The sequence below is a fragment of the Amphiura filiformis genome, chromosome 19, assembly GCF_039555335.1.
Source record: "Amphiura filiformis chromosome 19, Afil_fr2py, whole genome shotgun sequence".
NCBI classification, from domain to species: Eukaryota; Metazoa; Echinodermata; class Ophiuroidea; order Amphilepidida; family Amphiuridae; genus Amphiura; species Amphiura filiformis.
Genome location: NC_092646.1, coordinates 38,977,568 through 39,001,092, shown reverse-complemented (window position 1 = coordinate 39,001,092; position 23,525 = coordinate 38,977,568). Strand labels below are relative to the sequence as shown.

At 37.1% G+C, this 23,525-nt stretch overlaps 1 protein-coding gene across 2 annotated transcripts in view; it reads right to left on the bottom strand.

Annotated features, from left to right (window-relative positions):
- Nucleotides 1-5,030: 5,030 nt before the first annotated feature.
- The window catches only part of LOC140141266 (uncharacterized), a 42,067-nt gene continuing 23,572 nt past the window's right edge, over nucleotides 5,031-23,525 (bottom strand). For both annotated transcript variants that reach the window (XM_072163073.1, XM_072163074.1), the window contains 12 exons: nucleotides 23,394-23,455; nucleotides 21,335-21,608; nucleotides 19,567-19,805; nucleotides 18,512-18,673; nucleotides 17,771-17,934; nucleotides 14,023-14,152; nucleotides 12,836-13,036; nucleotides 11,456-11,596; nucleotides 10,674-10,809; nucleotides 9,328-9,469; nucleotides 6,400-6,531; nucleotides 5,031-5,773 (listed from right to left, as the gene is read on the bottom strand). In XM_072163073.1, coding sequence (XP_072019174.1) covers nucleotides 10,780-10,809; nucleotides 11,456-11,596; nucleotides 12,836-13,036; nucleotides 14,023-14,152; nucleotides 17,771-17,934; nucleotides 18,512-18,673; nucleotides 19,567-19,805; nucleotides 21,335-21,608; nucleotides 23,394-23,455 — 1,403 coding nt within the window. In that variant the 3' untranslated portion in view covers nucleotides 5,031-5,773; nucleotides 6,400-6,531; nucleotides 9,328-9,469; nucleotides 10,674-10,779. The remainder of the gene's footprint in view (nucleotides 5,774-6,399; nucleotides 6,532-9,327; nucleotides 9,470-10,673; nucleotides 10,810-11,455; nucleotides 11,597-12,835; nucleotides 13,037-14,022; nucleotides 14,153-17,770; nucleotides 17,935-18,511; nucleotides 18,674-19,566; nucleotides 19,806-21,334; nucleotides 21,609-23,393; nucleotides 23,456-23,525) is intronic.

Here is a 23,525-nt window from a genome sequence, read left to right as displayed (position 1 = left end):
GACCCCCTTTTTGGATTTTGCAGCTCCAAAAGACCCTCCATAAATTTGACCAGAGCTCCAAAAGACTCTATGCAGTTCAGTGGTGTAGATTTCTTTTTGACATTGAGGGGTGGGGTTGGAAAAAATTTCTTGAAGTATAGGGAATGCAGCACCATTTTGGCAACAGAATAAGTTTATGGTACAAATGTGCATGAAAAATGTTGCCATATTGAAGCTAAACTGAAGAAAAGTGGAATATATTTGAACAAAGCGTGCAAAAATCTGCACTTTTGGGGCTAAAATTGCCCGCATGTGGTTAATTTGATCAGAAGCCCACATACAGGCATCAACATGGGGGGGCCTTGTATGGACCATCCCCCCTAGCAAAATATTGTAGGGGGGGGGGGTATCCACTTATTCCCCCATCCCCCTGTAGATGTGGTTTTTGTGCTCCATGCAGTCAATATAGTCAACATTTTTGTGCATTTTCCCACTGTGGCAAATGCTGCATTGGGCTATTCCAGTTGAAATCCATACACCCCATATGGCAAACATGATTTTAATCTCATACTCAGGGGGTGCAGATTTTAAATGGAGTTGCCCATTCAGGTAACACCCTTTGAGATTCATATACTGTGTGTGGGAGATTAAGATCATGTCTTACATATGGGTGTATGGATTTCAACTGGAATGGCCATTAGACTTAGGTGCCCTCCCCCCTTTGGAGTATTAGGCTATTTAACATAATCTCATCTTTACATTTGTAACTGTATAATCTGACACATAATTTATTTCAGAAATTAAATTAATGTCCTACAGTGTAGCACAGGACTATGCCCCATAGAAATGATGATGTAACAGGATAATTAACTACCATTACAATAGGTTAAAACAATTTTTGAATATATCGCACTGCACTAGTACAATCACACGATACCTCTGCATTGAACCATAGATATCAAAGAACAGGGTTAAAGACCCGGATCATATTAAATTCTATAGAATTACTCACACCTATAAGATTAGTATCTTTGAAAAGAGCAGTATCGTATTCAATCTATGATTGCAGACATACACAGGTGATGAAAGCAACCTGTTTGTAGTGCAGGGCGATATATTCAAAAATTGTTTCAACCTATTGTTATCGTATTTAATCCTGTTACATCATCACTTCTACAGCAATTATACGCCTGGTTTTCATCCAGGACTGAAGTAAGTTTCCTTTTGTGAGTACCGACCCTTAATTTTACTGAAAATATTGCACTTTAAACGGACACATGAATACGTTAAGGTCATTCTAAAGTATTTCTTGGTAGGTGACGAACAAAGAACTCACTGTTCTACCGGCACAAGCAAACAAACAAGAATATAGACATTACGTCCTGGCTACAGGCCTTTAGACAAATATACATGGACGAGAAATGGTTGGAATGTTTTTACTGTACAATTTAAAACTAACTATTTTTACACATAATATAACCAATCAATCAATCAAAAGATGGCAGTGTATTAGCAAAAAGTACACACAACTTTCAACTACCCTAATATTTATGTATGATTTTTTACATTTTCTGATTTAGCGAAGCACTATAGTAGTGCTATATGTACATTGATAAGTTAAAGCCATTGTTACAATTTGTAACATTTCCATAAAAATAGATTTGTAATTGTATTTCTTTTCCACAAATGTTAACTTTCAGTCAGATATCCTCTTTTAATTTTGAGCAGAACAACTGATCGCAAATTAAGTCCAGCAGTACATATGTCGCCATTGCATGTAATTGGTTATGACTGAGGTTGGTCATGCACACCGACATCGCCTGGTTAATAATTACATTGTGCAGCAGACACACTAAAATGAATACACGGGATCGATACACATGAATGTGCTATGCACGATTTGATATTCTTTGGATACCGGGGTAGAAAATGATGAATATCTCCCGTAATTTTTTTATTCTAAAGAAGCCATATTTTTATGCTTGCACTTGAATATATGTGTTGAAAGGATATGATAGTCGTTAGCTTGCGTATTGAGAAAGAACCGTGTGTATTGAGCTCAAAAACTGACAAAAATTCTGATTTTATATGTGCCAAACTATAGTGCAGCGTAGGCCACTTGTGGATGCAGTCTAAAAGCAGATGACCTCATGGCGTATACCATGCTCACTGACCGTACAGAGGTCAGTCACCAGGCTATTGTCAATAGCCTTAGTCGGATGTCCCTCTGCCCATTATGAATCTCAAAACTATTAAACAGGTCGGAACAAAATGGCCATGCGTGGCTGTGGATTCAACCTACCATGGTGATTTCTGCCATGAAGATATCGGGGCGATGACACTGTGTCCTACTGATATGTAAAAATCAGAATTTTGACAAAACATGAGGGCATCCTCATTAGCAAATGTTACAGTTTATGACTTTAATTACATGTCTAGATAAAATTACATGAAACATAATTATATAAATGAAACAGCAGAATATTATATATGAGCATAATTAGCGCAGTAATTGAGCTTGGGACCAAAACTGGATACCATTATATTTCATTTTTTATATAATTTCATTATGGCGATAACATTACAAAAATAGGGTTTACAAATTTCATTTGCAATCTTAATAATACTGGGCGGTTTGAGTTGAAAAGTTTTTAAAATACTTCAAACACTATTTCATATATTATGCAGTACTGATATGTTTTTGAATGTTTTCAAGTATTCATTTACCTTTAAGAAAATGCCTACTGAGGTATATAAAAGAGTAAATATCAGGGTTGGCACAATTTAAATCAAATAAATCTGATTTAAATCAAATAAATCTGATTTAAATCAAATAAATCTGATTTAAATCAAATAAATCTGATTTAAATCAAATAAATCTGATTTAAATCAAATAAATCTGATTTAAATCAAATAAATCGGATTTAAATCAAATAAATCTGATTTAAATCAAATAAATCTGATTTAAATCAAATAAATCTGATTTAAATCAAATAAATCTGATTTAAATCAAATAAATCAATTTGTTTGATTTATAATCACTAACCCTGGTAAATATGTTTAATTATTTTATAAAATTCCATGAGAATTTTGTGAAACTGGGACTAGTTACGTAGCCAGGACATTTTAAAGAGGGGTGGGGTCAGCTACAATCTTTTCCCCACCCCCATTGCTATATATGCCACTGACTGGGACACACATATTTCCTTCACCTTTTTTGAGCATGTCCGTACCTACAAAATTAGGCACCTGCTTGTAGTCAAATAAATATCCATCGCCAGGAATTTTGAATGCATTTACACTGTACAATACAACAAGAAATACAAGAAAACTCTGGACAGAATTTATGGGAAAGTAGCATTATTGGGCCATTCTAGTTGAAATCCATACATCCCTATGGTAGACATAACCTTGGTTGGTTGGTTGGTTGGTATGCTCCTGTTTTGGCCGACAGCTCGTTCAGAGATGCAAAGCCATAGTTGCCTATCTTCAACAAGAGTATAACATTCTTGGAGAGTGTGCCCTACAATTGTCTTAATTTGGTCAATCCACCATGCCCTTTGTCTTCCTTGCCTCCTCGTGCCTTCAACCGAACCTTGCATGATGACCTTTTCTAAATGGTCACCAAATTACGTCTTGCGATGTGGCCAAAGTATCTCTTTTTTGAATCTAGGAGATGTGAAGCATATGCCTCTAGCACCACATCTCAAAAGTGCGTGTTGCCCCCATGACTGAAAAAATAGTTCCAGATTTTCCAGATTAGGGTCATTTGGATGAGAACAATACAACAGTTTTTTTTTGCCTAATCTTCCACACAGAGGATATGGATTTCAAATGGGGTTACCAGAATGAGGTGACCCCCATTTGAAATATACACTCACTGTGTGAAAGATTAAGGTCAGGTCCTGCATAGGGGTGTATGGATTGCAACTGGAATAGCCCATACTGATGCCATAAGAAATCTGTAATACACACAGATAATAAAAACTTTGTAAAGTCTGTTAGGGACTGTACAATAATTATACACACCAGGGAGGGTAACATTGGTGGACAGGATGCAAGAAATTTGGGAAAACAATAATATTTTTGGCACACCATTTTGAGGCACTTTTAAGCATTAAAAAGGCACAAAAAAAAGCAGTATAATAATGTTCAAATCAGTAACATTTGCTGCTCACTACACTTGTATCACACATCATTTTATGGTTTGCAAATTGGGTCCAAAATTCTGGCAGCTGCTAAGCTGGGGGAGGGGGGGGGGAGGGGGTAGCTGGGCAAGAAAATATTTTGGCACATCATTTTGTACATGTTACCACTTCCCCTGGGCATATCATTATTGTTCATTTCCTAATGCAGGGATGCATGTGAGTCCATGAACCATTTCACCAACCCAGCCTACATCCACACCCTGGTGAATGGTAATAAGTACTCACCCATACACCACATTAACCCTTCACATGCGGGGTCTGCTTTATACAGGTAATACCATGACAGTCAGCAGCAAAAAGCCATCAAGTTTTTTATCAAAAGACCTCCCATCCTACCAAAGTCAGAAAGAGAGACATTGAGGCCAACACCTTGTACATGTGCACGATCTAGGTACCGACAAATTCAAAGACTTGAGGTGTGCAATATTTCAGAATTCAGGGAAGACTAAAGAGAATGCTATAGCAAAATTTTAAAGTGAAATTTGCATCATTTTCTGCTGTTCTTACATTTAAATTTGCCATCACTGAAATTTTCAGAAAGCAGGTCTGTCCCTCATTTTCACTTTGGAAAACCCCAAATGAGGGACAGTCCGTCAAAATGAGGGACAGTTGGCAGGTCTGTATCAAGAAGAATATCAAGGTAGCTCAAGTTATTTATCACAACACTACATGCTCAAACCTATACCCTAATGTACACGCTTTACACTTTACCAATTGAGCTAGCTTGTCTGCCTACAATGTAATGTGACTCAGAGAGGGTATCTTACCCTTCCCAGAATCCTTTGCAACATGATACATCACCTCATTACATCAAATTACACTCCTATTACTTGTAGGCTTTTGTTTTCATGTTGAGAATAGACTAGCTAAACATGGGTCGATTGTATAAACACATTTTGCAAGATCTGGATGTCCTCTTTCCTTTTTGTCACTTTCGACCCATGCTGTACTCGATACTCAGCAAACACAAAATGTTTTAAACAGGTTATATTTTGGGTTTTGTTTTTGGTAAAAATGTTTTAATAACACAAAACGTTGGGTTATATAAAGGTCATGAAAATGTTTTTAAAACATTTTGCATGAAACCACACTGCAACAACATTTTTAAAATGTTGACAAAATGTTATTGTAAAATACTTTGTCAAGACTTAAATAACATTATGTTAGAATATTTTACGTTTTCAAAAAATGTTTTTGAATGTTATGAAAACGTTTTATACCCTTTATATACCCTTTATATAATCCAACTTTTAAACGTTTTCTGGCAACCTTTTCTAACCTTTTGCAAATAATGTCAAAAACATTTTGTGTTTGCTGGGCAGCAAATCAGTACAGAAAAGTGAAATGAAAGAAATTGTGGGATGTGTAAGATACTTTCTCTGAAGGTGACCCTCCCTGCAGAACAGAGGCATAGGGCCTAGGTCATGTGTAAGGATTTATCTTTGTAGTGACCTCTCCACAAGTGTCTTTAATTGTTGGACGGTGTGTCTTTTTTCTGGATCTAGCATCCAGCAACGGGAAATGAATTCAACTTGCGTTTTGCAAATGATCCGATGTATATCTGGTGGGCGGCAACCATTTGTTATCTGCAATAAACAACAACAAACAAAAATATGAGCTGAATTATGCAATACCTATGTTGAGTGCAACAAATATCTATACAAAGATAAATCATCAATATAGTTGCATTTTTTTTTCCGGAGAGATGCGTAGAAAAATCGCAATTGAAAACTCTGTTCTTGGATTTGGCTTCATACTTATTTCTCAATAGAATTTCCTCAACAGGGTATTTATGCAAAGAAGAGACTTTCATTTTGGTGAAATTGACATGTCCATCATTCAAGTAAAAGTGTTTAGGTAAAGTCTTTTAGAAAAAAAACCTTTCTGTCAGAATACACACCCCTGCCTGGCAATACATATGTGATGCGATCAAGCAGAATGAGTTTGATGTCGATCAAAATCAAAATTCAGTTTTCAAAATTATTACATAAGCCATTCTCAGAACTTTATTTTGCTGAAACCCCATCATAATTTGATTTACAGTTCCAGAGATATGGCCATTTTAGTGTTGCTCAGAACAATAAAATACAAAGGAAGTTGAATACAATTATTGGCTATATCTCAAAATCAATATTTCCAACATCCGACTCATGCATTTTGCTTGATCGCATCACATATGGAGCCTTCTTGTGGCCCTCAATATGACTCTTACCTGTATTCTGAGATTCTCTGGGTCATGGTGGCTTGAATCCTGATATGGCATGTTTCCAGTAATCATCTGATACAGGAGACACCCAATGCCCCATACATCAGATTTGCTGCTCAATTCATCAACACGGATAAGCTAACAAATAATATTAAAGCACCACAGATAAGTTAAATAAGTAAAATATGAACAAGGCGGTTCTCGAACCACGAGTCTCGCCTGCTTTCGCAACCGCTTGCTTTTGCAATTACTTTTGGTAGCTCTAGGTAAATGAATTTGGCGGTTATCGGCTGGGCACGATCCCGGGGCACGATTATCTGGCTGATGGTGACTGTACCCACCAAGTTTCATGCCCATGCAACAGTTTTTACTAATTTGACCCTGGTGGCCCTGAAATGACCTTCCAAAACTTTGGCTCTAAATGTTGACTGTACCCACTGAGTTTCATGCCCATACAACTAATTTTTACTAATTTGACCTCAGATGACCCCTGGTGACCCCAAAATGACCGTCCAAAAATGTTGATTGTACCCACCAAGTTTCATGCCCATACGACAGTTTTTACTAATTTGACCTCAGATGACCCCTGGTGACCTCGAAATGACCTTCCAAAATTTGGCTTTAAATGTTGACTGTACCCACCAAGTTTCATGCCCATCTGACAGTTTTACTAATTTGACCTGAGATGACCCTGGTGACCTCAAAATGACCTTCCAAAAATTTGGCTTTAAATGTTGACTGTACCCACCAAGTTTCATGCTCATCCGACAGTTTTTACTAATTTGACCTCAGATGACCCCTGGTGACCTCGAAATGACCTTCCAAAAATTTGGCTTGAAATGTTGACTGTACCCACCAAGTTTCATGCCCATACGATAGTTTTTACTAATTTGACCTCAGATGACCCCTGGTGACCCCGAAATGACCTTCCAACAATTTAGCTTTTAATGTTGACTGTACCCACCAACTTTCATGCCCATCGGACAGTTTTTACTAATTTGACCTCAGATGACCCCTGGTGACCTTGAAATGACCTTCCAAAATTGGGCTTGAAATGTTGACTGTACCCACCAACTTTCATGGCCATCAGACAGTTTTACTAATTTGACCTCAGATGACCCCTGGTGACCTTGAAATGACCTTCCAAAAATTTGGCTTGAAATGTTGACTGTACCTACCAAGTTTCATGCCCATATGGCAGTTTTACTAATTTGACCTCAGATGACCCTAGAGGACCTCAGTGACCTTGACCCACTAACCAATACAAACCGTTTTTGTCTCTGGTCAATATGCTCCCACCCACCAAATTTTATACACGTTCGACTCCTAGTCTCCGAGAAAAACCAAAACTTTAATCAAATTTGTCACACACACACACACACACGCACACCCCCACCCCCGCACACACATACATACGGAAAAGTGATTATATAGTCTCCTGCCTTATCAGGCGAGACAAAAATGAACTGAACAAAACCTGGTTAATATTTATTTGAAATAAGAAAATTAAAAATGTATAGTTTCGTTACTGAACATGTTCATCAGGACTGTTATTGAAAATAGAGACAAATTTCATAGTTCTAGTCCAATAATGTGTTAAGGTTTGCACGAGAGCAAACAGAAAAGCATCTCAATCAGCTACCAATAAATCAGCCATCACAGATCATGTTCTTAAGAAAGACCACATCATTGACTGGGAGGAGGCTAAGATTTTAGGCAAAGAAGCAGTGAAAATCAGACAACAGGGCACCATCATGAACCGAGACGAGGGGCAATACAACCTAACTCACGTGTTTGACGATCTCCTGAAGAAGAAACCAACTGGCAACCACGTTGCTAAGCAACAACGAGTTGTATACAGAAGGTCGTACAACAACATCAGTGTTGATAAAGAAATCTGACAGATTTCGAAACGTCCACAGTAAGTGCTGTTTTATTGGACAAGAACTATGAAATTCGTCTCTATGTATAGTTTTGTAACTTGGCTTCTTGTTCCATTCTATTTCATTATTAGATATACCAAGATCAAATAGAGGTACGTCAAAACGGTCTACTGTATGTGACAAATAAAAAATCCTCATTGTTTGAAAACTAACCCCATTAGAACTGCCTGCCGATTGGCCAAAATGAATATTGTGTCCAATTTTGAACCAATCAAGGAGGATATTAATAAGATCATCTGCAAATGCAAGTTAGACCACATATAGTTTAAAGCCTAGTTTTAATTGCCAATTGAAATGAGCATTTCAAGTTATCAACCAATCAGAAATGCTGTTAAATGACCAGTAGTGTCCAGGGGGTTAACTTCCTCGAGTTCCTTCAAATTCAAACACTCTGCTATGATAAGTTTTTATTACATACATACATTATTACATGGATAGCTATGGATGTTCTTGAAACTAGATTATTCAGTGGCAAACTTAAAGCTGCTTCCCATGGCATGTCGTCAACTGCCTGACTCTCCACCAATTTAAAACAGAGCTCAATGATCACTATCAATGCAGATCCAGACACGGACCCTAGAAATTCACCTCCAAAGTTTGATACACTATAAAAACAATTAAAAGGGCATTTTGTGACCCACAGCCTCATCCCCCTACTTTTCTCAAAAAAGGTTGAGATTTTCATACCACTAGAAACCTCTGGCTACATAATGTTTATGTACCAAAAATTTCTTGCAGATTAATGTCTTTAGGAAAAATATCGTCAAATTTGAATTACGTTCTGGTACACCAGAACGAAATTACAACAGTGGCCTATGGAACAGTGTAATACACATAATCATGCATAATAACTCGCAAACGCAAAATCGTAATCAACTGAAATTTTTGGAATAAGCTATTTTCGTGGATATCTACTGAAAAATATCATAAAAAGGGGATGCTAGGATCACAAAATCCTCCTTTAAGTGCTAGAATTTTCAAATGTTCCTACCTCTGGAGGTGCGATTCTTGGATTGACGGATAATCTTCTCTCGGGTCGTATGTTTCTGCTGCGATCATCGTTAAGTATGACAGCTGATGTGAAGTTGGACAAATAAACCCTCAAGCAGTTTCATTCAGGACCAAATTATTAGCTGAAACAATTAGATGTTATTAACATGCATTGATAAATATTATTCTGTAGTTTTTCATGTGGCTCAACGAAGTTTGAAACACCAAAGTCCATTTAAACACAAATTTTTTCACACAAAATGTAAGGGAACAACCCAAAAGTCCTTTCGTTAGGGAGGGAGGGGGGAAGTAGTTGAAACATCGGTCAAAGTTGATCTTTTTTTAAGGATTTAATATATAATTGTAAAATTTTAGTATTTTCTGAAGTACGATATTGACATTTTACAGTGGTTGCTTCAAAATGATTTCAAATAAATATATAGTGCAGCACTCGTAACCTACAACTTGTCAGTTCATTTTTAAAGCAGCTGTACCGCACTTTGAAAATCCATTAAACGTGATCAATAGCCTAGCAATGTCGCACCCCTCCACAACCCAATCAACCATAGCGATGGCCCTGTGCCCAATGAATACGGGTTGGAATTTTCAATATTTGAGGGGGGAGGGGTTAGCCTTCTAACGAAAGGACTTTCGTTTATAGGGCTTCATCGAACTTTTGGGTTGTTCCCTAATAGTAAACAACATCTGACTGCATATCTTTTGCATATTTTTTTTGCTTTTTACTAGAAGTACTGATTGGTTCCTAGTTTTACAGGCCGGACTGACTTTTGAACTGGCCAGGACTGGCTTTTTGAAGTGGCCAAGGCAAATTTAACTCAATGATCCAATTTTGTTGTTTTCTTCTATCAGGTCAAAGCCAAGCAGTCACAACAAGAATCAACAAATTGCCACAAGCCAGTCCACTTATGTAAAGCAAAAAAAAAATGGTTGCCCTCAGAGACCGACCCAAAAAATTGGAAATCTTGAGTCGTTTTTATTTTTTCCCAATCACTTTTTTTTTAAAAGAAACCTTAAATTTGGACAGTATCAAGGACATTTTATACTTGTTATTCACTCATTTTATTTATCAAATGCATATTTGATTAAAAACAAGAAGTATTTCCATTTAAATTCAAGCATTTGTCAATACTAGCCTTTTCAAAATATAGAAAAAATGGAGGCACAGTCCATGAAAGGAAAAAAGGATCGACCTACAGACCCTCAAATTTTTGTATTGGAAGGGCAACCAAACAATTTGTTTGGCCTAATCAATTATCATTTCAACAAGTGCATTATATGATACAAAACAATGTAACAGCAGACCTTTTAAAAATGTTAACACCTTACCATGCCAATTGAGGTAGAGTATTCCAAAAACATCATGGAGAAATTCAGTAGCATCCAAAGCTTGCTTCAGTAGCTGTAATAATGTTCCAGGTGTCTTGTTTTGTGTTCAGTTGTTGCCAGAGATACAGAGAACCACCTAATTATACAGAAAATTGAGGCAAGAGAAGGAATATTACATAGACCCATTCAAAAGCCTGAAACAAAGACTTGGGCATAGACTTTCATATGTCAGATAAATAAAGTATTAGTACAATGATGTGAAAGCATAGCCAGCAGGGGCAGGAAGGGCAGAGTGCCCCACCCCCCGGAACAAAAAATGAAAGAGAAAATCGGGAAGACAAAGCAAAAGAAAAGGGGAAAGGAGCCTGTTTCCCACCAAAACCTTACCCCCGATCATATGCAAAAACGGGCAGTCTTCAGTGAACGGCTCGTTTCAGAGCCACCAAAACCTTTAAATTTAAATTTAGCAGATAGGCGAGGTCTGCTTGTTTTCTGTAGACAAGGGGCAGTCTTCAGTGAACGGCTCTTTTCTGAGCCACCAAACCTTCAAATTTAGCAGATCTATCAGTAGGCAAGGGGCAGCCTACATGTCTCATTCTTAGGTACTTTGTCCTGAAGAAGTTGGAGCTACTCCTGACAAAAGCTTGACAGTTCTAAACTTGCCCAACTACGAACCCGATAACAAAACCACTAACTTGGTACATGTTCGATCACCAATAATACCGGGTCAAAATGATGCCACCAGGAATTGTTATCTTCAAAAGTTTCTAATTAAAGCTTACCTTGATGAAATCTTGTGCAGATATACATCCGCTACTTGCTTCACCATGGTTATACTGCTGACACCAGAAATGTTCCACAACATGTTCTGCCATAATGGAGATCTTTGGTAGTATCTCTCGTATATCGTCATTGTATGGTGCCTGAGGGAAGAGGTCAAATTAACTGTTTTTCATTGAAAACCTTTCCAATTTACCAAATTTCATCGAACATTTGGAATCTCTGCTTTTTGAAATAAAAAGATTCAAATTGCAGCTACAACTTGCTGATACAATCAAGCTGATGTAAACAGTTTTTAAATGCTTACAGTAATCTCTAAGATGTAACTTTAATCAGCCAATAATTTGACGTAAGTTGATATTTTAACATCATATGATTTGGAAAGTTCTAGGATTTTCAACTTTTTATAAAAGACAATATCAGTGGCTCATTACAACGAAACTCCCAAAAATCATTACAAAATTGGATTGGACATTAGGCCATGCTCAGTGGCGTAACTAGGGGTTGTGGCACCCAGGGCTAAGGATACATAATGATGCCCCTATTCTTGAAACAAGTGCGTGCGAAGCATTCTCAAATTGGCACAAATAGAGCCTACCAATAATCAATTTTGGTTATAATGAAGTTGAATATTGGTATTAAATTGATCTTTCAAATGATCTTGTGCTTAAATGCGCGTGAGGGGACGTGAAAATTTTGACTTCCATTGCTTGGAGGGGCGCAGAATCGATGCTGAATTGGATCAATTTGGCCCAGGGCACAGGCCCCTACCATCGCTATGCCACTGGCCACGCTCCGATTTCATTTAATGAAATAAAAAGAGCTTTCAAATATTAAGTGATGCCCTAGTGACCACTAATAGTGCCTTTAATGTTGATCTGGTTAATATTAATTTCAACAACTCTTTCTATATCTTTGTACAGGAGCCAACCATTGTTAATCAGTGACGAATCCACACTTTGCCAGTATGGAAGCGCATATAAAACTGGCCATGACTGGAACTTGTGTACGCTACATTCTGTTTTCATTATTTTTGAGGAACCAACTAAACATTGCCCTTATATACAGTAGTTCTATTGCTGATATCAACAGAAAAAAATCATCAATCTTCTTGTAATGTTGAGTGGTAATGACTAAAAATTTCGGCCTGAAAACGAAACTGGACATTAGTCAAGAAATAATCCTGTGAATTAGGCAATCTTAAGCTTGTTTATGTTGTTGAAAGGGATTCAATCATGTTTCACCATTGTTCATCACCGTTTAACATCTCGCGTCCGGCGCGTCTGATGACGAGGACAAATCGCTGTTAAACGGTGATAAATGGTGAAACATGATTGAATTCCAAAGTATTATGACAGAAACCTTTTATGAAAACTTCTTACCTTCTTTATAATAATACCAATGGCCTTACTGTCATCAGGCCTGCCTGTACTGCCACCAGGCCTAGCCCTATTGTCCTCAGGCCTACACCTAAACTTGCAGTATTCCACGTTTAACTTCCCAAAATCATCCATGAACCAGCCATGGTTTATTTGACCAGTCTTCCACATTGCATCTGTTATCGTTGCTGAGTTGTCATTCATCTGCAAAACAGATATGGTCAATACTGTTTTTGAAAAGTAATTCATTAATTTATCAGGAAAATCTTGCATTTTCACCTCAAAAGGTTTTGTAGTTCTTTTAAGAACTACAAAAAGAACCTTAAAAGGTTTATTTTGAAATATTACAAAAAAATTGGTCTTCATCACTTTTATGTCCATAATGTAGGAATTTTCAAATAAAATTTCTATTTGATTCAAACTTTTCAATATTTGTTGGCATATTTGTAATGTTTACACATGTTCCAACTTACACCTAAATATAAAGAATCAATCAACCAAATTTGTTGTGTTTGTAATTTTGACATATTCAGAGACACCAAGTCATCCATAGAACTCCAAGTTAAATGGCAAAAATAACCAGTAAAGGTTCCTTTCACTTTTTTTCGCTTCAAATGGACAGAAACCTTCGCTGACAGTTATTACTAATATTATTTGCGCATTTTGAGTAAAGAATAACACAATTAAAATTTGATTTCAGCAGCTGATCAGAAAATGTTGGAAATTAGATCAGAACAACATCACATGCAGTAAACACCACAACCAACCATGCAAGGTCTATTATATATATATATATACGGTTGTTTGATGGCATATAAAACTGAGTTATAAGTCATTTTAAAGAAAAGTTGAACAATGATGGCGCTATTTATCTAAAATATTATTTGCATCTTTACGAGGGGTAGACACTTGTATAATGGTATTAGAACATCAGCAAACAGACTAACAAATGACAAGGAATTTGTCAAAAAACTTGTTATCATGAAATGTAAGGCATAACTCATATTATTTGGTTAATTTAAATTTAATATATGTGATGCGATCAAGCAAAATCAGTCGTATTTCAAATGTAAGTTACCCAATTGGCCCACACTCCCCCTGTGGAAGACTTTGGCTATATCTTCCACAGGGGGGTGTGGATTTCAAATGGAACAGACCAATCATGTAAAAGATCTATCTATATGACATACCCAAACTAGATCAAAGTGCTCTCCTAATCTGAAAATCCCATCCGTCATGGTACATGTCCAACTTCGTCTCTTCCTATAATCTCTGATCAACTCAGTCATCAACACTCTTCCATTGCACTCTACCCATGTTCTGTTAAAACATCAAATGAATGAACTTAAATGAGTATTTTGTGATATTGGCATCCTCTCTTAATGACATTTTCCAGTAGATATCCACAAATTTATTCCCAAAACTTCAGTTGATTCTGATTTTGTGTTTGCAAGTTACATGTATGGTCGAATCCAACCAAAAGTGTACACGGCATGTTCAGGGCCATAACTTAAAAGTATTAATCAATTGGCATTCGTTTTTGTATTGTGTTTATTCGCCCTGATCATACGCTTCGCGCCATATATAATAAGACCCCCCTTCTGTGAAAAACTTAGACACAGAGACCCAAAAACATGCTATTTTTACCCATTTTTTCAAAATATTTCTTAAAGTATTTTTAAAAACATCTAAATCAGTTATGAAAAGAAGTCATTGGATTGAATCTAAATTGATTTCCTGAAAGGTGTGTATTCAAAGATTACCTGTTCAATTTTTCACATATTTATACATAATTATGAATTTTTTGTGATAATTTTTTGAGTGGTATTTTTTTACATTACCTACGAATACAATTTTTCATAGCACTAGATATATCTTTAAAAAATGGAAATCACTAATAAATGCGCAATTGATACAAGCTTTGATATGTCCAATACTGAAATGCATTGCATTCGGACATCTGTATTATTGTGTTTAGCTGCCAGAAATTCTAAATGGCACACAGGCACAGAGGTAGGTTTGGTAAAAAATATGCATTACCTCCGAATACATGTTAAAAGCTGTGTCATTTCCACAAAGTGAGAGAATAGTAAACAATAGTTAAGCAATAGGTGCAGGGTAATACACTCTTTATTTCTACCAAGTTTCAATAGCCTGCGTTTAAATATTTCTGAGATGTCAACAATAAAAGCAAGTATTCAGTAGGTAAATTTCAGTAACCGAATGTTACCTACGAATACAATTTGACATCATGACAGTATTGTGAAACACCGCCATCATGCCAATGCCCATATTGGTACATAACGAAGGCCAGTATGTTTGCTATCAAATCATATGTCAATGAAAGTTGCGAATTCACATACATGCCCACCATGCAAAAGTGAATACGGCTTAATTGTTGAAAAATATGTACTGAAATAGACGACGGTCTGCTCATTTGAAAGAAAAATCAGATTCAAAGAAGATTAGAAGGGATAAATACTTGGATTTGTCAGCTGTCATGTGTGCTTCATTTTAAATGTTTACCGACCTTCTGGTTTCTGAGTAATTTGTGTCCAAATTGATTTATTCGAAGGTAACTTTTGACGTTTTCGCTAAGGTTACCTACGAATACCATGGAAAAAACGACTGTTCTCATTGTCTCATGATCTAGACAACACAGTGATGGACCCTGGTATAAAGCTAATCGTGTTGCCTTCAAACGAAAGGCCACAAGACGTAACTGACTCAAGATGGACTTCACAAGTCTGCAATAACGGTTTTAAGCGATTTGTGTGCAATTAAGCAAATTAAAGTCACTTTAGTGCCTTTGTTTCTTACTTCAATCCTCTTTCAACCGCTGTGAACCTACATTATTAATACATGATAGGGTCTAAAGTATCAATAAACGCACATAAAGCAAATAATACATTCAAAGTGCTTTATAAAATGAAGTTTTGATTATGATATCCACCAAAAGTCTAATTCTTACCTACAAATACTGAAATGTTACTTACGAATACAGCATAATACATGACATATGTAAAGAAGTGTCCCTACCAATGGAAATTAATTGTCAAAAACTTTAAGCGGTACCCCAGGACACTATTATTACCCATATACGGATTCATTCAACAATTATTTATTATGTAAAATTGCTGATTAACTACTTGTATATCAAAATGAAGTGGTCAAAATCTTGCTAAAAGCATCAAAAATGTTTTGATCTAAGGTAATAGCGTTTATTCATTTGGACGCACCGTCTGAAAGAGATCTAAAACTACCATTTTATTAATTCATTACCATAATAGCAAAATTTAAACCTCTAAACTCAATATAGATATTGTTAAATCGCTCATGTTACCTCAAGCGAATACCGGGTTTCTTCACCTTTTCATTGTATAAAGCGTTAGGTGTATGCGATAATTCCTAATATTCTTGAAAACATATATCCTACTCGTTCTTAAATACAATGTGTAAATTGATTCATACTCATTTGATAAATAAAATACAGAAACTGACCTAAACTTCATTTTCAAAAATAAACTAGCATAAATTGATAAGATCATATTGATCGCGTTAAAAAAACCCGAAAAAAGCGTTAATGGGAATATTTCATTTGTTTTAGGTTGATTAGTATTGCGAAAGTGAAAGCATCCTAGTGGGATTCGTAGGTAACATTGGGTTTTGATATCACATATACTATCACACGACCTGGATTTATTTTTCAAGATTAGTAATGGCACTTTTGGTTCCCATAAGGCCAATATGTCATCAATCAATGGGCAAAAGGAAAAAATTGTGGAGACATTTTTATTTCGGACTTTTATTTTTGGCCCGTGGACACTTTTGGTTGGATTCGACCGTATGCATTATTATGTGAATTACACTGCTTCATAGGCCACTATTTTGTAATTTCATTCAGAACATATAATACAAATTTGACAATATTTTTGCCAAGCAATTGAATCTGCAAGAAATTGTTTGCACATAAACATCATGTAGCATGCAGAGGTTTCCGGTGGTATAAAAATTTCAACTTTTTTGAGAAAAGTGGGGGATGAGGCTGTAGATAATGAAATGCCCCTTCATCCGAGGCTTTCAAACATAATAAGACAAATCAGATACACATCCCTTGTCATTTGCTCCTCATACAGCTGTAAATATGCCAATCAAGTAATTTAACTCATAAAAATAAGTAGCTTAGTACATAACATGGTGTTTTTTGAGTCCCGACCAAGCTTCAAAACCTTACCCACTTTCTAGGGGAAAATTTGTACTCAAAACAACAAACAAAAAACTGCAAAAACTTTGCTCTTTTCTAAAGTAATTGTTAAATGTATGGATTTTCTGTGTCTACAAACATATGGGCGGTACATCTCTGTAAAATAAATATATAATAAATAAATTTTGGATTTATAAAGCGCCTTTCTCCATATCTTTGAGGACTCAAAGCGCTGTAATTTCGCTGCAATGGTGAATCATCACAATCAGATCGCATCAACTAGGTTGCTGCCGAACGGCAGCACACCTATCCGCATTTAGATTGTAACATCCACCAATTATCTGTGCAGCTCCCAAATTCCATTGGGTGAAGGAAGTTTTGATAACCAAACAACTAATCACCGATTTTTATGATACAGGAGGAAACCGAAAACCGGAGAAAACCTGCGAAGCGAGCATGGAATCGGGATTAAACCAAGTGCACATGAGTCCTTGGGCCGCGCCGGGGCTTGAACCCGGGACCTCAGTGGTGCAAAGCAAGGGAATTACCGCTGCGCTAACTCGCCCTCCCGTACAACTCGCCCTGTATACTACAACATGGAAGTATCTCACCCCCGCATGTGGCACCACAGTTTCTCATATTTTGTTACTGTTTGCTCATAAAAATTTACCAAGTGATACCAAAATATAAAACCCCTTGTGATAAATGGCACAAAATATCAACAACATCTTTACCTTTCTTTAATCCACAAGCAAAATGGCACGTCACAACGTTCCTCCACACATGATGTGCTGTGCTTATAAAGAGAGTGTAAAACATCAAAACAGCCTTTGCATATCCAATTTCTTAGGATCTTTTTGTTGAGGCATTTCTCCAACATCTTAATAAGCTGCTTGGCCTAAAAAAATACAAAATATGAAAACCACATCAGTTGATTACCAATACATTAAAATTGTTGTGTAATAGTCAGGTGTCATTTCAGGTCACTTTATTTTTCCGGTATTAGGCAGGCCTGTAGCAGGTCGACAAAGGACATTCTACCTCTCTTACAGTCATACTGATGCTTTAGGGTAACACAGATAATATGATTCAATCAGATACTATATAGCCATCTTGGCTGCTAATCGAAGTACACAGAAAGACTATTACTTAGATTATCTGCAGCTCATGGCACATACTAGAGAACCGAGTATGGTCCTCCATTCATCATTGGAATGTAAAGTTTCATAAAAACATCAGTGTTTGAGGGCTATATATAATACATACATGGACAGGTATATGCAAGGGTGTAAATATGCATAATTTGTAAACAAACAGACCTATCTGCAAAACTTCACAACATAAACATAATTATACACACCCTGACACAGAAATAACGACATTATAAATGCATTATTATTATTATTACTATTACTACACAATAAAAAAAAAATGGTATTTGGTATTTTCAAATTACCACTAATGATATCACTTACTATGGAGGGAACCAATCTAATGCCGCCTTGCACTGGGATTTGAACCATGCATTTCTTATCCATACAGTAACTGTCATGGCAACGACAGCTCGCGATAAGTATCTCCTCCTGTTCTTGTCTGTTGTATTCAAAGAATCTCAGTTCCTCTACTCCAGTGTGTTCCTGTATTTATCATGAGAAAAACAAAATAAAACTAAAAATATTTAAATGCAAAAGGGTCATTTTGGTGTAGTTATACCAGCCCGGCCAAAAAGTTACAGGCCAATGGCTGGTGCACCGGCCCTATTCAAAACACTAGCCTCATGCAACAAAGGTAAGTGCCATTAGTTCACCCTATCCTTTGAGGCCACACTCTCCCCAAGGATTAAGATTAGGGTTAAGATTAGCAGTTAAGGTTATGATTAGGGTTAGGTTTAAGAGATAAGGGCTATGGTTAGATTGGTGACTACTTTTCTATTAACCCTAAACTGCTCTCAATACTACAAAATACTAAGCAAAAGAGAAAATGAAATAAGCGCTGATTAATTAAGGAGATAAAAGGCACAGCCAAATTTACCTGGGCCAGACCAAATTTGGAGGCCCCAAACTCACTGTGAGGAAGGCATGTGCACTCAAGAGGCCAATTTTAGTTTATAAAATTATGGGCATACTATAAGATTGACAGTGGTGGCAGAATTAGCTCAAAATGAAGGTGAATTTTGCTATGTGAAGGGTCAGTATGATATGTGCGAAGCTCGCAACATGTTGCAATTTCACCATATTTTGGTCCAAAACATGGTGTTGTCTGGCTAACAGGAACATGCACAGGGCAATTTTGGGCCCCCTCTGGCCCAATGGTAAATCCGGCCCTGCTAACAGGGCCCCGCACTGTTTCTTGTCCATGGATCCCCGAGGCTCTTGCTACACCACTGGGATGGCAGATCAAAACCAGGGGTGGGGTTGGAGAAAACTTTTCTCTTCATCTTCTTTCTTTCTTCTTTCGGCCCTTCTTTCCTTACCCTTCGCCATAAAGCAGAGGGACCGTTATAGGGTTAAGTTGCTCTATAATGTCTTACCCATTCAATTGGCATAGGCTCTCCAATGGCGTCAAGTTTTATAGCACCAGCACAGCCACAATCTGTGCACCTTGCCAGGCCTAATTGATTAGAGATAGCATCTTCCCTATCATCACCACCAGTCTCCTCAGTAGCAGTTTCAATGGCATTTGATGATTGAGGCGTTGGAACTGGGTTGCTGCTTGGATCATGAACAACTTGGTCATTGCTGGAGCCAGTTTCGTCATCTTCTTTTTCGGCTGTTGGTATGAAATGGAAGAAACAAACATAATCAGCACTGTATGAGACCAGCTACATGTCTGCAGAACTTGAAAGGAGGTGATAAGGACTTAATATCACAGTTTTCCTGAAACAAATGAATACCACATTACTATTAACAATTCATATTATACACATATTACTAGTATACAATATGTCAGTCTACATAATCCATGGAGTGACTTTCAAAATTTGCCAAGAACAAGTAGCGAAAATGGCATGCAAGAAAGTTGCTAACAGTACCATCAACTCTCAGTATTAAATAAGGGATGTTGAGAGTTGTCAGTCTGCAAAACCACAAATGCAAGGTACATTGCACCTGGCAGAAGGAATTCTTGAGGGTTAAAAACCAGACAGGCAGTATCTTATTTTTCAGAGCATCTATTGGATGGATAAGTCTACAAACATTGACATTGAATCCGGGGGTACTCAGTACAAATGACCATACGGGACGTGCAAAACATGGGTAGCATTTTCAGCCTTCTGGTATATCAATGACCCCTTTTTCAAAGCCTATTTTGGTATATGAATGGGTCCTTTTTCAAAATTTTCTCAATTTTTTCGGAAAACAGCCCAATTTTTCCTTAATCTAGCCAAAATTTCCAAAAACTAAGACAATTTTGGGTAAATTCGGCCGAAAATTGTGACTTTTGGTATATCAATGGGTCCAAATTTCTTGAAAAATTGGTATATTTATGGGTCTACTTCCAAAATCTCAGCGGCACGTCCCTACCAAAACCAAACTTGAGTACCCCCCCCGGGCATTGAATAGACAAGGTACAACAAGTCTTCAGTAGTAATAAATTTTGTTCCAGACATTTCATAGAAACAATGGGTTATTCCAGTTGAAATCCATACACCCCTATAGAAGACATGACCATAATCTCCCACACACAGGGTGTGTGGCTTTCAAATGGAGTCACTCATTCAAGTAACCCCATTTGAAATTCACACTCCCTGTGTGGAATAACCCAATACTCCATAAGAAATTGACAATATAAAAGCTCACACCTTACCAACCACATGTGCCAGCAATAGTATGTATGCTTACTGGATGCCAAGTTGATGATGTCTACATACAAACTCATGGCAAAAGAAGACCAGGACGTCCACGCACATCCTATGTAGCCTACATTCAACATTAGATGGTATGATGAAGGAATTCAAGCAAAACAGATATAGGGGCACATCATTGTGCATGGAGAGAAAACCTGTGGTCGCCTGCTCCGCAGCCAAAGGATGGTGAATGACCCATATGTGATGCGATCAAGCAAAATGAGTCTGATGTCGATCAAAATCAAAATTCAGTTTTCAATTTAATTACATAAGCCACTCTCAGAGCTTTACTTTGCTGAAAATTTGCAAATTTTCTCTTGTTTTTTTTCCTTTGTAAGTGAAAAAAAATTCAAATGCGCACAATAAGCTGTCAAAAACGAAATGCGCGCGCTACAGGAAACAAACTTGTTTGTTTTTTTGCCTTATGTCACTTTATATAATAGACTATACATACCCGATACTTGCAGCACAATCACTGGTCTTCTAGGAGTAACTAGCTTATCATGACCAACATCGATGCTGCCTTCTTCTGATCGCTCTGGCTCCCCCTCTTCTGCACTGTCGTCGGGATCGACCTGATTTGGCTGCATTGCTCTGTCGCTACTCTGGGGTCTAGATATTTGCTGCTCGTAAAGTATCTCCTGATTTGGCTGCATTGGCTGGTTTCCTCTGTCACTACTCTGTTGCTCAGCTGTAAGCTGATCATAATGAGTTTGTATCGCCTGGTTCTACAAAAAAATATAAAAAAACAAACATTGAATGACACTATTCCTAACCATAACACTACCAGATACTACAAAATACTACTTGATATATGCACTGCCCGTGCATGCATCCCACAGGATGTGTTATATATAGGTATGCTTTTGTTGGCCAGGCCAGCGAAAGACCTGTGGCTAAGTGTTGCTGACCTAGTGCTTGGCATGCGAGGGGGTTCTGGTTCGAATCCCACATAGAGCAAACAAATTCTTTCTTTGTTTTTTCCCCTTTATTGCTTCCTTCTTTCCCTTCCAGTTGCCAAAAACCCCTTGGGGTGTTAGGGTTAGGGTGCATGCATGCAGGATCACATTTGTTATGAAACTTTTATTTAAATTAACAACGACAAGCATAATGAAAGTATACATTTTTTGTTTTGAAATGATGAAAAGAATTTAACTGTATATTCAAAATTTAAAAAAAAACCTTTACTAGTTACACTTGCACTTTTTAAAAAGTGTGGTGGATTTTGGAGAAAAAAAATGAGAAAAAAATTAAATTCACTCAATATAGCAAAAATAATGTGCAAAAAGCAGGTCATTTTAATATTGCGTGTGGGAGCTTCAAGACAAACTATTAATTTAAGATGGCCTAAAATTCCTATTCCCTCTGTGGCAGATATTTTCAAAATCTTCCACAGGGGTAGTGTGGATTTTAAATGGAATAGCCCAAACTAACTGCTTATACCAAAACAGTCGACTGAACTGTCTCTATTTGAACATGTGTAAATAAACACAGGTTTGACTGTAAAATTGTGAACCCTACATACAATGTACTTCATATCTGTTCCTATAGAACTAGAAAAGGGCAGAAAATGTAAAAGAAAACGAGCAAGGTACACCAACGTGATGTGGGGAAACATGTAAAATACAGACTAGACAATATGCGGGGGGGGGGGGGCAAAACCAGCAAATGTAGGCATAGGAAGTAGGCAAAAATCGATAGCCAAAAATGACCAGTTTCAAGGCTCACAAAAGTGCTAAACCTGCAAAAACAACAAGGATCAATGATGTAAATCACTGTGCACACTCGGTAAAAACCAAACAACCAATGAAGGTACCAAAACAGGCAAAGTTCGATGGCCAAAAATTGCCAATTTCAGAGCCCACAGAAGTGTCAGCAAAACAGTACAAAATAACCTGGAGCAGACAAACAAAACCAAACAGACAAAAAACAACCGACATTTCGAGCAGATAAACTGCTCTTCTTCAGGGACAGACAACAAAATATAAAAGCAAACAACAAAAACTACATGCTGTAGTTTAAAACAAATTCAAGTCAAAAAATTCAAGGCAGAAAATGTACTACAGTGCACATTACCACACACAACTTTCATGATTAGTTGTTGTGCATAAAACATTGTTGTGCATAAAGGAGACATTTCCAAAATGGGCACTCCACATTCCAAATTGTCATACATTTCATACATTTTTCCTGCAAAAACACATAAAATACTCATGCATGCACCCCCACACACCCCTTCTTGTAAACTGTGTAAAACAGTGATATGTGTTTGAAACTATGAAAATAGGGACATTGAATAAAAGGGTGCCATGACTCTCATGTGCACACACCCACCCCTACACACCCCACCCAAACACACATATGTAGGCAGCTCACATAATTTTGACTAACTTCCACGTACGTTCACACATGTTAAATCAATTTGAAATCATTACACTGGTGTGCCCCCCCCCCCAAAAAAAAATCCTGCATATGGGCCTACCTCACAACTATTTTAAAACCACTTCACTTACTGCTGCCTGTTGTGATAGCATTTCATTTTCCACCTTCAGGTTACAAATCAGTTCATACCTCTCTGCAAAATTCAATTAAAAAAAACAAAACAATCAATATGAAGTACATGTAGCCAATGGTGACACGGCAGG